The 14,969-nt window shown below is 45.4% G+C and overlaps 1 protein-coding gene across 1 annotated transcript in view; it reads right to left on the reverse strand.

Annotated features, from left to right (window-relative positions):
* Positions 1-850: 850 nt before the first annotated feature.
* rapgefl1 (Rap guanine nucleotide exchange factor (GEF)-like 1) overlaps positions 851-14,969 on the reverse strand; it is a 112,362-nt gene continuing 98,243 nt past the window's right edge. The window contains exons 10-14 of the mRNA XM_048614419.1: positions 12,469-12,519; positions 10,983-11,070; positions 9,795-9,859; positions 7,991-8,045; positions 851-2,323 (exon numbers count right to left, since the gene is read on the reverse strand). Coding sequence (XP_048470376.1) covers positions 2,199-2,323; positions 7,991-8,045; positions 9,795-9,859; positions 10,983-11,070; positions 12,469-12,519 — 384 coding nt within the window. The 3' untranslated portion in view covers positions 851-2,198. The remainder of the gene's footprint in view (positions 2,324-7,990; positions 8,046-9,794; positions 9,860-10,982; positions 11,071-12,468; positions 12,520-14,969) is intronic.

Consider the following 14,969-nt stretch of genomic DNA (forward strand, 5'->3'; position numbering starts at 1 on the left):
GCTGGTAGTAGAAGGTATAACATTATATAAAATGAAATTGAATAGGTATTTGAAAAGGAAGAACAGAAAAAACACTTGGAGAAACTACAGGAAATGTAGTTAGCTCCAATTGAACAAATAGGGGTGGCACGATGGCTCAGTGGTTAGCACTGCTGCCTCACAGCACCAGGGACCCGGGCACAATTCCAGCCTCGGGTGATTGTCTGTGTGGAGTTTGCACATTCTCCCTGTGTCTGCGTGGGTTTCCTCCAGGTGATCCGGTTTCCCCCAACAGTCCAAAGGTGTTCAGGGATGTGTAGATTATTCTTTTTTTATTATTCATTAACGGGATGAGGCCGTCGCTGGCTAGGCAGCATTTATTGCCCATCCCTAATTGCCCAGAGGGCAGTTAAGAGTCAACCACATTGCTGTGGGTCTGGAATCACATGTAGGCCAGACCAGGTAAGGATAGCAGTTTCCCTCCCTAAAGGACATTCGTGATTAGTGACAAAGTGACATTAGGTGGATTATAGGGGGATGGGTCTGGGTGGGATGCTGTGAGGGTCGGTGTGGACTTGTTGGGCCGAAGGGCCTGTTTCCACATTGTAGGGATTCTATGATAGCAGTAGAACAATGGGCCAAATAGTCTCTTTCTGGACTTTAAACTTCTATCATACACCCTAATGACACAGCAAATACATTCCTGAAAATTTCCACTGGTACCTTTAGAAAAGCAACAAGATGGTTTCGAAAAGAACCTAGTTTACATTCTATTACAAATCCCGATATTATTTACAACTTTGTTACACCTTGATAGTTCTTAGCTCCACATTCCTTTACCTGGAAATTAACTTAAAACATTAACCCAATCTTTAAAAAAATTGTTTATTCTCTTATGCATAATTTCAGTCTGATCTGTAAGTGCTTTCTTTACAAGTAGACAACAGAGATAGTTTGATGAACACTACATATCTACACCCGGTAAACTCAAAATAAATCCAAATGAGAAAAAGCATTCTTTGTACAAAATTGAAAAAATTGTAAAAATTATTTTCTAAATGCAACACTGAAATTAAAAACTGAAAAAATAATTGATCCATCTTATATTACAATGAAATTCTACAACAAACCAAAAATGGATACAACTCTAAACATGCACAATGCTGGGTGTCAAACTGATGTCTCAATCTTTTCCTCCAATGGCACACCCTCATAATGCTCTACCTGTTGGTTGTGCGTGGTGTTGCATTTGTGAATTCCCAGAACAAAGGGGCAAAACAGCAGTGTCCCAATACACAGGGAGGCAAAACAGGGAATAGAAAGAGTGTGGGGTGTATCCCTCCCTTTGATTCTTCAGGTTGTTCTTGCATTTTTCCTCCTAGTTCAGGGTGCCATCAATATCGAGTGAGGAGACAGTGTTCTGTCATCTGAAGTAGGCAATGAGGTGGTAGGTCTTATAAATGGAGGCACAGCTAACAAATATTTCAATTAGGGAGGGGGGTGTGTAGGTGGGGGTGAAGGCGAGCAGTGTTATTACCGGTTCCTGGTTTCACATCAGGTATGATGCAATTGGCACACACCAGAGTCAGTTCAAACTTCATGCGATTTACTCCTTGCCAACAGAGGGAGCCAATGTCCTGGGTCACCATCTATTACATTACAGCAGTGTAAATACTGAGGGCATTTGATTTAGATCTTCAGTGAAAGTGAATCATTCTGGACAAAAGCAGGAATGAGGATGTTCCTGAGAAAGACCCATACACAACACTCCCACTCCCTCTCCACTTACCCATCCTGTTTCCGTCCTGTGTTAGTTGAAAGTGAATATTCTTTGAACATGCAGGCCCACGGTTTCTTTAAATGGAACATTTCAAGGGTAATAGTCTTAGACAGCTTGCAGGCATTCAGTGCTCCCCGCTTAAGGTCCTACATCAGTGCACAAAATTCTTGTAAGAACACTGGGCACACACCACAAGTGTCCCTGGGCCGTAGCAGACCAGTCCAATATACTGAAGGTGTCTGGAATAGGTCTAAAGGCAGTCCTTGAGGTCAGCTTCTGTAGGGTACATTCAACTTGTGGCAGGCACAGCATCTCTTTTTGTAGGTCGATGGCTCTACACGGTTACACACACACACACACACACAGAGTTCAATCCAGCAGTGGCACAGCCACATACACTTCCAATGCCATCGGCGAGCATTGCAGAGCACCCCGATGATTATGGGTCCTTGGGCTCCAGTCGATAAGAGAGGTCATAAAGTAACTGCTGATTGTCAATCACATGGAGCTGCCGGATGTACGCTTTAATCTCAATGTGGTTTGCAGCCGCTTCAGACTCCAGCTCTACTTGAAACCAAAAGAAAGCACCATTAATATGAGCACTTTCAGCACCAAATGGCTCATTAACCGTCGCGGCTTATCCGGCCGCACTCTCACCTCAGTCAGGTTGTGATTTCAATTCCCACTTCAGGAACCCCCCCAAGCACAAAATCTAGGCTGACACTCCCAGTGCTGTACTGAGGGAGGCACTGCACTGTTGCAGGTGCCATCTTTCAGATAAGGCATTAAACTTAAGGAATGTCTGCCCTCTCAGCTGGATTTAAACAGCTGCATTATATCAAAGGGGCAGCATGGTGGCTCAGTGGTTAGCACTGCTGCCTCACAGCGCCAGGGACCCGGGTTTGATTCCACCCTCGGGTGACCGAGTGTGTGGAGTTTGCACATTCTCCCCATGTCTGTGTGGGTTTCCTCCGGGTGCTCCGGTTTCCTCCCACAGTCCAAAGATGTGCAGGCTAGGTGGATTGGCCGTGCTAAATTGCAAGTAATATCCAGGGATGTGTAGATTAGGTGGGTTATAGGGGGATGGGTCTGGGTGGGATACTGTGAGGGTTAGTGTGGACTTGTTGGGCTGAAGGGCCTGTTTCCACACTGTAGGGATTCTATGAAAGCAGTGTTTTAACCAAGATTCATAATCCCTCGGTCAAAAACGCAGACTACCTTATCTCAATTTCTTAGACCTGAACCGAAACATTAACTCTGATTTTTTTCTTCACAGATGCTGCCAGACCGGCTGAGCTTTTCCAGCAACTTCTGTTTTTATCTCCATTTCTACAGGTTGTGGTCGTGTTCGTCAGAACCATCTGGGATGCCTTGTGTGGATTTACTGGCACCAATCCTTCTTACTGATCTAGTTTAAGTAACTGATACTAACTGAGGAAGGATGCCCATGAAGTCTTCACCTGAAGAGAAGCTCAGTCTTGTTGAACAGAATAGGTTTACAATATAGTATTTAATAGTTAATTATTTTATATTTGAGTTGCACAAGAGGGTTTGTGAGACCTCACGCAAGACTTAAGAGTGAAAATACATTATTGTTTGCTAAATAGAGTTTAACACTGGACTGGAACCATGGAACTCTATCGCACACCAATTCACTCCTCCCAGGAACAAATGGGACAGCCTGAAAGGGCACAGCTTATCTCGTAAGGCCAGTGAAACGTGTCAGATACTAACTACCTTACATAAGAATTACCGCATTGCTGTTTCTCAGAGCTTGATGTGGCAGCTCCCTTTCCTTCGTAGTAACCGTGACTACACGTGAATACTGAAGTATTTCACTGGCTGGGAAACACTTCAGGAAGTCTTGAGGTTACATAAGGCACTATAGAAATGTAAGTTTTATTTCTCCTTCGTTTTTTTCAGGTGCCCACTACATTCCGAGTGGCATAAGCTCAGAAACCCATGAGCTCTCTCTCAGTCTGGGCTGCTTTACTTGTTGTGGCTAATGCAGTAATGGACTGGCCTCTCAGCAATCCCCAGGCCATGGACTATAAATATCAGCTGCAGTCTCTGTTCCTATTTGCTATCCAGGTAATTTCACTAGCACACAGATCTATGGTGTAACTCCAATGTCCTTCAGAACTCAACATCTCTTGTTCAGGTAAGGGCTGGAATTGGAATGAGACAACAGCCATCACCTTCAGCAGTGGGACGTTTATTACACCTTCGCTAATGTTACAGACCTGTTGACTTTTTAAGTTCTTGTAAGTGGAAAATGTAGGTGGCCCGATTAGCAAGTTTACAGCTGTCACCAAAACCAACCAAGTTGCAGATAGGGTGGAGGATTGTCAAAGGATACAGTGGGATATGGATAGATTGCAGATTTGGGCGGAGAAATGGCAAACGGAGTTTAACTGGACACATGTGAGGTGGTGCATTTTGGAAGATCAAATTCAGGTGCAAATTATACAATAAAATGGCAGAATCTTTTAGGAAAATTAACATACAGGGGGATCTGGATGTACGGGCCAACAGATCCCTGAAAGTGGCAACGCAGGTGGATACTCTGATGAAGAAGACATACAGCACACTTGCCTTCATTGGCCAGGGCACTGAATATAAAAGTCAACACAGTGTGGAACTGGAGGAACACATCAGGTCAGGCAGCATCAAGGGGGCAGGAAATTCAATATTTCGGGTTTACACCCTTCATCAGGACTGGAGAGGGGGAGGGGAGCTGGGAAATGAATAGAGGGAGGAGGTGTGGGGGAAGGCAGGCGGGATGGTGATAGGTGGATGCAGGTAGGGAGTAGGTCAGTGGGATGGGTGGGGCGGATAGGTGGGGAAGAAGATGGAGAGGTTGTGTCAGGTCAAGGAAGTGCAGATGAGACGGAGGGTTGGACATTTGATGAGGCCTGGGGTGGGAAGATTTTGAAACTGGTGAAATCCACTTTTAGGTCATTGGGCTGTCGGCTCCCAAGGTGGAATATGAGGTGTTGCCCCTCCAGTTTGTGGGTGGTGTCATTGTGACACTGGGGGAAGCCCAGGTTGGACATGTCACCCAGGGAGTGGGAGGGGGAGTTAAAAATGGTTGGCGATTGGAAGGTGTTATTGATTATAGAGTACGGAGCACAGATGCTCCACGAAACGGTCACCGAATCTGCGCTCGGCCTCACCGATGTAGAGGAGGCCACATCGGGAGCAGCAGATACAGTAGATCAAGTTGGAGGATGTACAGGTGAACCCCTGTTGGATATGGAAAGTTTGTCTTGGGCCTCGGATGGAGCTGAGGGGGCAGGTTGTAAAGGCAGGTGTAGCACCTCCTGCGGTTGCAGGGAAAGGTACCAATGTGGTGGGGTTGGTGGGGCGTGTGGAGCGAACGAGGGAGTCATGGAGAGCGCAGTCCCTACAGAAGGCAGATAGGGGTGGGGAGGGAAATATCTCTTTGGTTGTGGGGTCGGATTGTAGGTGGCGGAAGTGGCGGAGGATGATACTTTGGATGTGGAGGTTGGTGGCGTGATATGTGAGGACAAGGGGGATTCTGTCTTTATTTTTGTTAGGGAAGGGAGGGTATTTGACGGCAGAATTGTGGGAAATGTAAGGGATGCAGCTGAGGGTATTGTGGATCAATGGGGTGGGGGAGAGTTACAGTTCCTTGAAATAGGAGAACATCTGGGATGTGTGGGAGTGAACGCCCCATCTTTGGAGCAGATGCGGCGGAGGCGGAGGTATTGGGAGTAGGGGATCGCATTCTTGCAGGAGGGTGGGTGAGAGGAGTTGTGGTCTATGTAGCTGTGGGAGTCGGTGGGCTTGAAATAGATGTCCAAGCTGAGACTGTTACCAGAGACGTTCAGGGAGGGGAGGGAGGTATTGGAGATGGCCCAGGTGAATTTGAGGTTGGGGTGAAAGGTGTTAGTAAAGTTGATGAACTGTTCAAGCTCCTCATGGGAGCACGAGGCAGTGCCAACGTAGCAGAGGAACAGGTGGGAAGTAGCGTCAGTGTAGCAGCGGAACAGGGACTGTTCCACATATCCTACGAAGAGGCAGGCATACCTCGGACCCATGCGGGTGCCCATGGCCACCCCTCTAGTTTGAAGGAAATGGGAGGAGTTAAATGAAAAGTTGTTGAGGGTAAGAACAAGTTGCATTAAGCGGATGAGGGTGTTGGAGGGGGGGAATTGGTTGGGCCTGCGGGAGAGGAGGCAGTGGAGGGCCTTTAGGCCTTTTGGGGGATATCTCATCGAATGTAAAAGTTGGCAAGTCATCTTACAACTGTAAAAAACTTTAGTTATGAGGACAGGTTGATTAAACTTGGATTGTTTTCATTGGAAAGACAGAGGCTGAGGGGGCAACCTGATAGAGGTCTACAAAATTATGAGAGGCATAGACAGGGTGGAATGGTCAACTACAGGGCAGCACAGGTCCAAGGTGAGAGGGGGAAAGTCTAGGGGAGAAGTGTGAGGAAAATATTTCACACAGAGGGTGGTGGGTGCCTGGAACACACTGCCAGTGGAGGTGGTGGAAGCAGGCACATTAGCAACTTTTACGGCGTATCTTGACAGGCACATGAATGGGATGTGAAGAGGGGGATAGAAACCTCACATGGACAATAAGTAGCTGGTCTACACAAGATTAGGAATTAGCATGGGCTTGGTGGGCTGAAGGGCCTGTTTCTGTGCTATTTTGATTGCTTTTCCAGGATTATTTACTGGTAAGTCACTGTTGCTGGAGTTCACAACCCTTCACATGCTGAAGCAGTCCGTGGTCAAATGCAACAATATCTGGACAATAACCAGGCTTGGGCTGACAAGTGCCAAGTAACATTCATGCCACACAAATGCCAAGCAACGACTTTCTCCAATAAGAGAGAAAGTAACCATAACTCCTTGAGATTCAATGGTGATACTATCACTGAATCCCCTATTATCAACATCATGAGGTTACCATTGGCCAGAGGCTCAACTGGGGTAGCCATATAAACACAGTGGCTACAACAGTGGGTCAGAGGCTGGGAATACTGCAGCGAGTAACTCACCTCCTGACTCCCTAAAGCCTATTCATCATCTACAAGACACAAGTCAGAGTGTGATGGAATACTCCCCACTTGCCTGGATGAGTGCAGCTCAAACAACAATTAAGAAGCTCGACACCATCCAGGATAAAGCAGCCTGCTTGATTGGCACTACATCCATAAGCATCCTCTCCCTCCACCACTGATACTCAGTAGCAGCCGTGTGTACTATCTACAAGATGCACTGCAAAAACTCAAAGATCCTCAGACAGCATCTTCCAAACCCACAACCACTTCCATCTCGAAGGACAAGGGCAGCAGATACATGGGGGCACCATCACCTGCAATTCCCCGCCAAGCCAATCACCATCCTGACTTGGAAATGTATCACCATTCCTTAACTTTTGCTGGGTCAAAATCCTGGAATTCTCTCCCTAAGGGCATTGTGGGTCAACCTACAGCACATGGACTGCAGCGGTTTAAGAAGGCAACTCATCACCATCTTCTCAAGGGGCAACTCGGGATGGACAATAAATAGTGGCCCAGTCTGCGATGCCCACATCCCATAAGTGAATAAGAAAGAAGTGTGATTGAGATTTACAGCTCCACCAACCTCTTCCAACATGCTGGATTGTCACCATCATGGGGCAATTGTACCACAGTGGTTATGACATTGGTCTAGCAACCTCAGGTTCTTGAGTCAAGTTCACTGCACAAGCGGAGAAATCTGGTCATCTGTGAGCTGTTCCCAGATAAAATGGCTGTTTAGGCCGCCACTTTGTTGCAGACAGTCAATTGGTGCACTAATGACTTCCAGGAATGGGAAGTTGCCACCTCTGTTTGGTTGAACATCCCCTTACCTTGAATATTTGTGATCTATTCAGTCATTACCAGAAGGTGGCCCACTCCTGCTGGCTCAGCTAAGTACAGACTTAGCAACGTAACCCACACCCTGAGAGTGAGTGTTTTTTTCTGAGAAAGCAGCCCCTTATCTCAACGTCAAGCACATTAACCTGCATCTGGCGCTGGACGAATCTCAGTCTCTCCAACAGAGAAAGAGAACCCCGTTGTCAGTGTTGTTTACTTTGTCTGAACAAATCTAATTTGGTTTGTGCGACTTCACATTGCTAACCTTTAGGGCGGCATCTATTGTTAACTTGAGCAGAAACAAGCTAGCGTTATTATAGAAGCAGTTTCTTTCATTCTCTCCATTAACTTACCGAGCGGGGTACTTCGATATTTCCTCATGGTCCGTACTGCATTGGCCACCATATGCTGCAAGAGAGGAGGAGACAGTTGACCCAATGCAAAGGATTTTTCAGTGACAAGACCCTGTTCGCACACCTAATTACACTCCAATTATGGTATGCTGGTATGTAATTGTTTTCCAGCTCCTTACCAGACTGTATCCTTTTGCATCTCTATGATGTGCCCTGGGATGATTAGCCATGTTAAAAGTGTCATTTAAAGAACGCCTATTGTTGTTGTAACTTGGCCTAGGCTATGTAACCATTCCTTTACTCAACTTGTGCTCTGCTAATCTGAATTGCCACCCATCAGGACATGAACCAATTAGTGGCCCTGCCAACTCCTCACCCTGCAGCTGGGGGTCAGTTAGCTCAGTTGGTTGGTTTGAGATGCAAAGTGACATCTACAGTACAGGTTCAATTCCTACACTGGCCGAGGTCATTATTAAGGTCCCACCTTCTCACCCTCACCCATCACTTGAAGTGTGGTGACTCTCACGTTAAACCACCACTAGTTGCATCTCTTTCTCTAATGAGAGAGCAGCCCTATGGTCCTCTGGGACTGTGGTAACTTTCTTCATCCTCCACATCTACACACTCTCTTCCTCAAAAGGCAGTGGAAGCAGAGTCATTGAATAATTTGAAGGCAGAGGTAGAGAGATTCTTGGAAAGTGAGTGGGTGAAAGGTTTTCATGGGTAGGCAGGAATGTGCAGTCATCAGGTCAGCTATGATCTTACTGAGTGGTGGAGCAGATCGGGAGGTGCTGAATGGCCTTCTCCTGCTCCTCCTTTGTATGTTCATATGTTGGAAAGTGATTAAAAGAAACAGGCAATCTGTCAAAATCACGGGGAATTGTCTGCCACAAGTTTGCATTGTTGCTGTACTACAGCTCCCCAAAAATGCTGACAGCAAATTAATATTGCATGGTGAATCTGCCACTTAACAGTAGTGTCATCAAAGTTAGTCAGACTGAGTTCACATCCAGCTTTGATCATCGCAATGTGTCCCTGGGATGCAGTTTTAAGACCAAATCATGCCTTCCTGAAAAACACAAATGTGATGCCTAGCAGTTGGGTTGCTGCTCTCATGATTTTCAAATAGTTTCAGGTGCCTCAAAGTTGTCATCCATTTTTCTCAGCAAATTGTAGGATTCAAATATTTCCAATTTTAGGAGGAGTTGGTTTGCAGTTTTCTGAAATATGCTCCATTGTGGTACTGTGGTACATCGTTCGAGATTATGTTTCCTTGGGATACAGGATGGTGCAATGTGCTAGAACATTGTCCCTTTGGAAAAAAAAGATGGTGCAGTGTACTAGAACACGGTGCCTTTGTGTATGGGATAATGTGGTGTGCTAAAACCCTGTGCCTTTGGATAGAGGATGGTGTGGTGTGCTAGAACACTGTACCTTTGAATGCAGGATGGTGTGGTGAGCTAGAACACTGTCCCCTATAATAGAGGATGGTGCAGCATGCTAGAACACCGTGCCTTTGAATGTGGGATGGTGCGGTGTGCTAGAACACTGTCCCTTTGGATGCAGGATGTCATGGTGTGCTAGAACACTGTCCCCTTTGAATAAAGGGAGGTGCAGTGTGCTAGAAACTGTTCCTTTGTATACAGGATGGTGCAGTGTGCTGAAACATTATCCCTTTGGATATAAGATGGTGCTGTGCGCTAGAAAACTGTCCCTTTGGACCGAGGGTGGTGCGGTGTGTTACAGTATGTTTTTTCTCTAGATTGACTGTGATATGTGCTAGAACTTACAAAGCAACACTCACCATCTTTTCAAAGTTCACCAATTGATTCAAGAATGTTTTGTTGCCCTCATGTATGAATGTCATGTCTGCAAAAGTCACCAAGAAATATATAATTGTAAATTATGCAGTAATTATACCTACGCCAAACCAACATGATGTTGAATAATTCAGAAGTTCTACAAACGTTCCCCCCGGACATAGAAAAATTCATCTCACGGCTTTTCAATCAATCTATAACCTGATATTATTTCTCACACCACTTTTTCCCCAAGGCCTCTTTTCCTCTCATTGCTTTCTGCTGCTTTCTATATCAAGCTTTCAATGTACTTTTTATTTCTAGCAATACAGGCAAGTTTACAAGTGTTTCTCAATAATTGGAAGTTATGCTAATCTGCCTAGATGTGTGAGCTGCTGGTGAACATTGACATTAAGACCAGGTTTAGAACCACAGGATCTCCCTACATTGGGAAATGCAGTCACACCACTCATTGGGAGAACCTTTATACATGCTCAAGTCACTGTGGAATGGAAATCTAGATGCTTCCATCATTCTACGTTGAATGAACTCTCGTTGAGAATTTTCCCTGCTCCTACTGGCAAAGGCACAGAATTAGTTCCGCAATCAATGGGCCACCTCCTGGTTCCTTGCCATTTCTTACACATTTTTAAACATATTTATTTGCAGGATGTGGATGTCACTAGCTGGGCCAGCATCTATTGCTCATCCCTAATTGCACTTTGAGAAGGTGAGCCGCCTTCTTAAACTGCTCAGCCTATGCAGTGCAGACACACACACACACACACACACACACACAGTGCCATTAGGGAGGGAATTGCAGGATTTTTAGTGAAGGAACGCCAATGTCCCAAGTCAGGATGGTGAGTGACTTGGTGAGGAACTTGAAGGTGGTGGTGTACCTGCTGCCCTTGTCCTCTTGGGTAGTAGAGTTTGCAAATACTCATTAAATAAATCTACACAAATAAATATCAACCTTTTGTCCATCTTTCTGATGAGGGATTAAACTGACACCCTGACAGATTTGTTGGGCTCTGTGGAAAGTGCAGGGGAGTGGGACCAATCAGATGGTTCTTTCAGAGGGCCATCAAAATCAAAGTGGGCTGAATGGACACATTCACTGCTCTATGATTCTACGAAACTAAGCTATATCAAGGCAGGCTTGGTTCTAGTGACAGTGTTAGGCGTTTTACCTTTCAGCAGCAAGGGAACAAAAGGAATAAGTGGAGGCTTCATCCTGGCGATGGTGTCTCTGTAGGATTTATGGTTTCGTGAGGGATCCTGTTTAAAAAAAAGTCAAGGAATTTAGCTGCCAGCCATTAGATCCAATGAAATCTAAAACAGCCAGCATGGAAGAGCTGCCTTCCTGATTATCGGACTGCATCTTCCTGGTACAAAGGTTTGCATGAGATATTGTGTCACAGGCCAACAGAGACTGGTTGGTGCAGTTTGGACCTGGAATGAAGAATGGGAATGTTTTCCCTGAGTAAAACGGGGAAACCATTTGCCTTGTGAAGGAGCAGGAGAAAGTACCAGAGATAGTAGGAACTGCAGATGCTGGACAGTCTGAGATAACAAGGTATAGATGTACCAAGTACCAGCTGTGGGTGTAAATATTTCACTAAATGTTGGCCAATGACAATGTCCATTCAGTGGCAGGTTGTGACATAAGACTCCACACTATTCAGAAGATGGCAGTTTACCATCAATCAAAAGGAAGGGACTGCTCCTTCCTCTTCAGTGGATCAAGGACTGATGGTCGACCCGAGATATGGGGAATTTTACAGGGGGGGTGAATCTATTGGAAAAGTTGGTGATAGCTCATCAACCTTAAATCAGGCTGCTCCCTGTTGACAACACCTCATTAAAGCTGTCTCTGGTTTAAGAGTGGCACTGCCAGCCTTCAGGACAGCAAGTTCCACCCTCAAAGACTGCTGGCTAATCTGATTGGCTGGTGGCTCTTGTAGACCCAGTAGTGCCAGCTGCATGTAGTGGCACCTGCTGGGATTGCAAGGAGTTCTGAGGAGGTCTGAAGACATCTCCTAGACTTGAAGGAGGATCTGAGGGTGTTGGACAGGTAGACATTGGAGACCCCAGTGTGGGTGGGGTTATAAAAGCTGCAGGGGATAGCGCAGAGAGTGAGGAGGGTTGCACGGTACCTTCTTTGAGTGGGGTTTGAGCAGCACAGAGGCCTGTTGATAGGTCAGGAAGGACAGGCTGGGTACTGACTGTGCTGTAAAACCTGTCGCACTGGCTTTGTCCAGCCACAATATTAGTATTTATTACTACACCACAAATACTATTACAGTGCAGCAGAATAAGGGCCGTAAGTGACCATCTGTTGGTGATTTAAGGGCCTTATAGATCGTTAATGGAGACAAACAGCAAGGGTCCCAGCATCAAATCTGACACCTTATCCACACCTTTCTTAACATGGGACTCAAGTCAGGGGCTGGGCAGGAAGACACTGACCTGACCACACACTATCTTATCTGTCACCATGCCCAGGCTTCAGATAAGCTGATGGAGGGGCCATAAAAAGCACCCTCATATTTGGAGCCAATTGTTTGCAAAGGACTCCTAAACTTCCTAGGAACACTGGTGACCTTGTAGCATCGGAGGGAATGTTTATGTTCACGTTCATGGTGAATCCAGAGCGAAGGGCAGTCTGTTACTCACCGTTAAGCTCTCAAATTTCTGGAACAGCTTTTTGCATTTTGCAGGCAGTTTCTGTAAAGGAAATAAAATAAAATGGTAATAAAAACAGTTCTACTTCAGGTAGAAATTAGAAACTCAATTAAGGAGAGAGAGGTTTCTGAGGTTTGTAGGATTTTTATTGCATTTTCAGTATGGAAAGTGGCTCTTCGGTCCATCATGTCTGTGCTGGTTATCAAACATCTATCCTTTCTAATCCCATTTTCCAGCACTTGGTCTGAAGCCTTGTACACTGTGCCGCTTTAAATGTTTACCTAAAAAGTTAACTGTCTTGAGGGCCCTTGCCTCTGTCACCCCTTCAGGTAGTGATTCCAAATATTCATCACCCTCATTTTGTCCCCCTCAACTTCCCTCTAAACCTCTCATTCCTTGCCTGAAAACTGTTCCCTCTAGTTACTGACCCCTCTACTAAGGGGAAATATTTCTCCTTATCTATTCCCTTCAGGACTTTCTGCACCCCAATCAGGTCCTCCCTCAGCCTCCTCTGCTCTAAGGAAAACAACCACAGCCTATTTGAATCGCTCCAGCCCAGACAACATCCTGGTGAGTCTCCTCTCCCCCCCATCTAGTGCGATCACATCCTTCCTACAGTGCTCCAGCTGCATCATAATCTCCACACCCATCTATTCAGTGCTTTGACTAATAAAGACAACTATCCCATACGCCTTTTTAATCACCTTATCTACCTGCCCTGATGCCTTCAAGAATGTATAGACATGCACGCCAAGGTCCTTCTGATCCTCTGAACTTCCTAAGTGCCATATTATGTATCCCAAATGTATCACCTCATACTTTTCAGGATTAAATTCCATTTGCTACCATTCAGCCCATTCGCATGTTCCTGTAGTCTAAGGCTTTCCTCCTCACTATTTACCACATTTTAGTCTCATCTGTGAAAGTTATCGATCACACCTCTTACATACATGTCTAGATCATTAGTGAACATGTGACCCAGCACCGAAAGCCACAGGACACAAGGCTTCCGGTCTACCTTCATCCATCATCCTTTACTTTCTGCCACTAAGTTTCAATTTGTGGAGCTGAAGTTGATTGGAAGTCACACATGATTCTTTTAAATCATGAAACCAGCATATGGGGCTGAACTGCCTACTCCTGCTCCTAGCTCTTATAAACTTATAGAGATATACAACATGGAACAGACCTTTCGGTCCAACTCATCCCTGCCGAGTAGATATCCTAACTAAATCTAGTTCCATTTGCCAGCTTCCAGCCCATATCCCTATAAACCCTTCCTATTCACGTACCCATCCAGATGCCTTTTAAATGTTGTGATTGTACCAGTCTCCACTACTTCCTCTGGCAGCTCATTCCATACATGCATCACCCTCTTAGATCACTTTTGAATTTTTCCCCTTCTCACCTTAAACCTTGCCCTCTAGCTTTGGATGCCCCTACCCCTGGGAAAAGACATTTTCTAATTACTCTATCAATGCCTCTTTATGCTTATATAAACCTCCATAAGGTCGGACAAATTACCCTTGCTAAAGGCCTTATTGAAGTCCATGTAGATTATTTAACCAGCTGCACTACCCTTCATCTACACACCGAATAATTTCCTTGAAAAATTTAATTAAATTTGTTAGACACGTTCGCCTCTTTACAAAGCCATGCCTATTGTCTTTGATTAATCTATGCCTCTCCAAGTGAAGATTAATTCAGTCCCTCAGAATTTCTTCCAACAATGTTAGAATCACTGGCCTGCAATTCCCTGATTTATCCCTATCACACTTCTTGAATAATATAACAATCGTAGCTCTCCTCCAGTCCTCTGTCAGCTCTCCTGTGGCTAGAGGGGATTGGAAAATTCATGTCAAGAATCCCTGCAATCCCCTCCCTTGTCTTCCAAAGCAGCCTGGGATACATCTCATCTGGTCCTGGTGATTCTTCTATTTCCTAGCCTGCTAAAACTGCTAATACCCACTCTCTCTCATTGATAACTGGTTGAAGTATAGCATAGGTTTCAAGATCAGGAAGGGGTACTATGTCGTCCTTCTCTGAGCAGGCTTGGTAGGATAGATACTGAGGCGACATTGCTCTCCATGGGGTGATTTGTGTTTGTGTGCATGTGAGAGAGCACAAGTGTGTGGGTTCATGCATGTGTTTGCATGAGTGCATTCATTGCATTCATGTGTGTTTGTGTTCATGTGTACTAGCATGTATGTGTGTTCGCCTGTGTTCGAACGGGTGTTTGTGTGTTCATGCTCATGTGTTCGCGTGCGTGTGCATGTGTTCAAGTTTGTGTGTTCATGGGTGCTTGTCTGTGTTTGTGAGTGCATTTGTATGCATGTCTGTGTTCATGTGCGTGTCTGTGTATGTGTGTTTAGTTTTGTGAATGCATTTGTGTGGATGTCTATGTTTGTATTTGCCGGTGGTTGTGTGTGTCGTGTGTGTCGTGTGTGTGTTGTGTGTGTTGTGTGTGAGTGTGTGTGTCTGTGTGTGTGTGT

Source organism: Rhincodon typus, chromosome 30 (assembly GCF_021869965.1).
Source record: "Rhincodon typus isolate 14 chromosome 30, sRhiTyp1.1, whole genome shotgun sequence".
NCBI lineage: Eukaryota > Metazoa > Chordata > Chondrichthyes > Orectolobiformes > Rhincodontidae > Rhincodon > Rhincodon typus.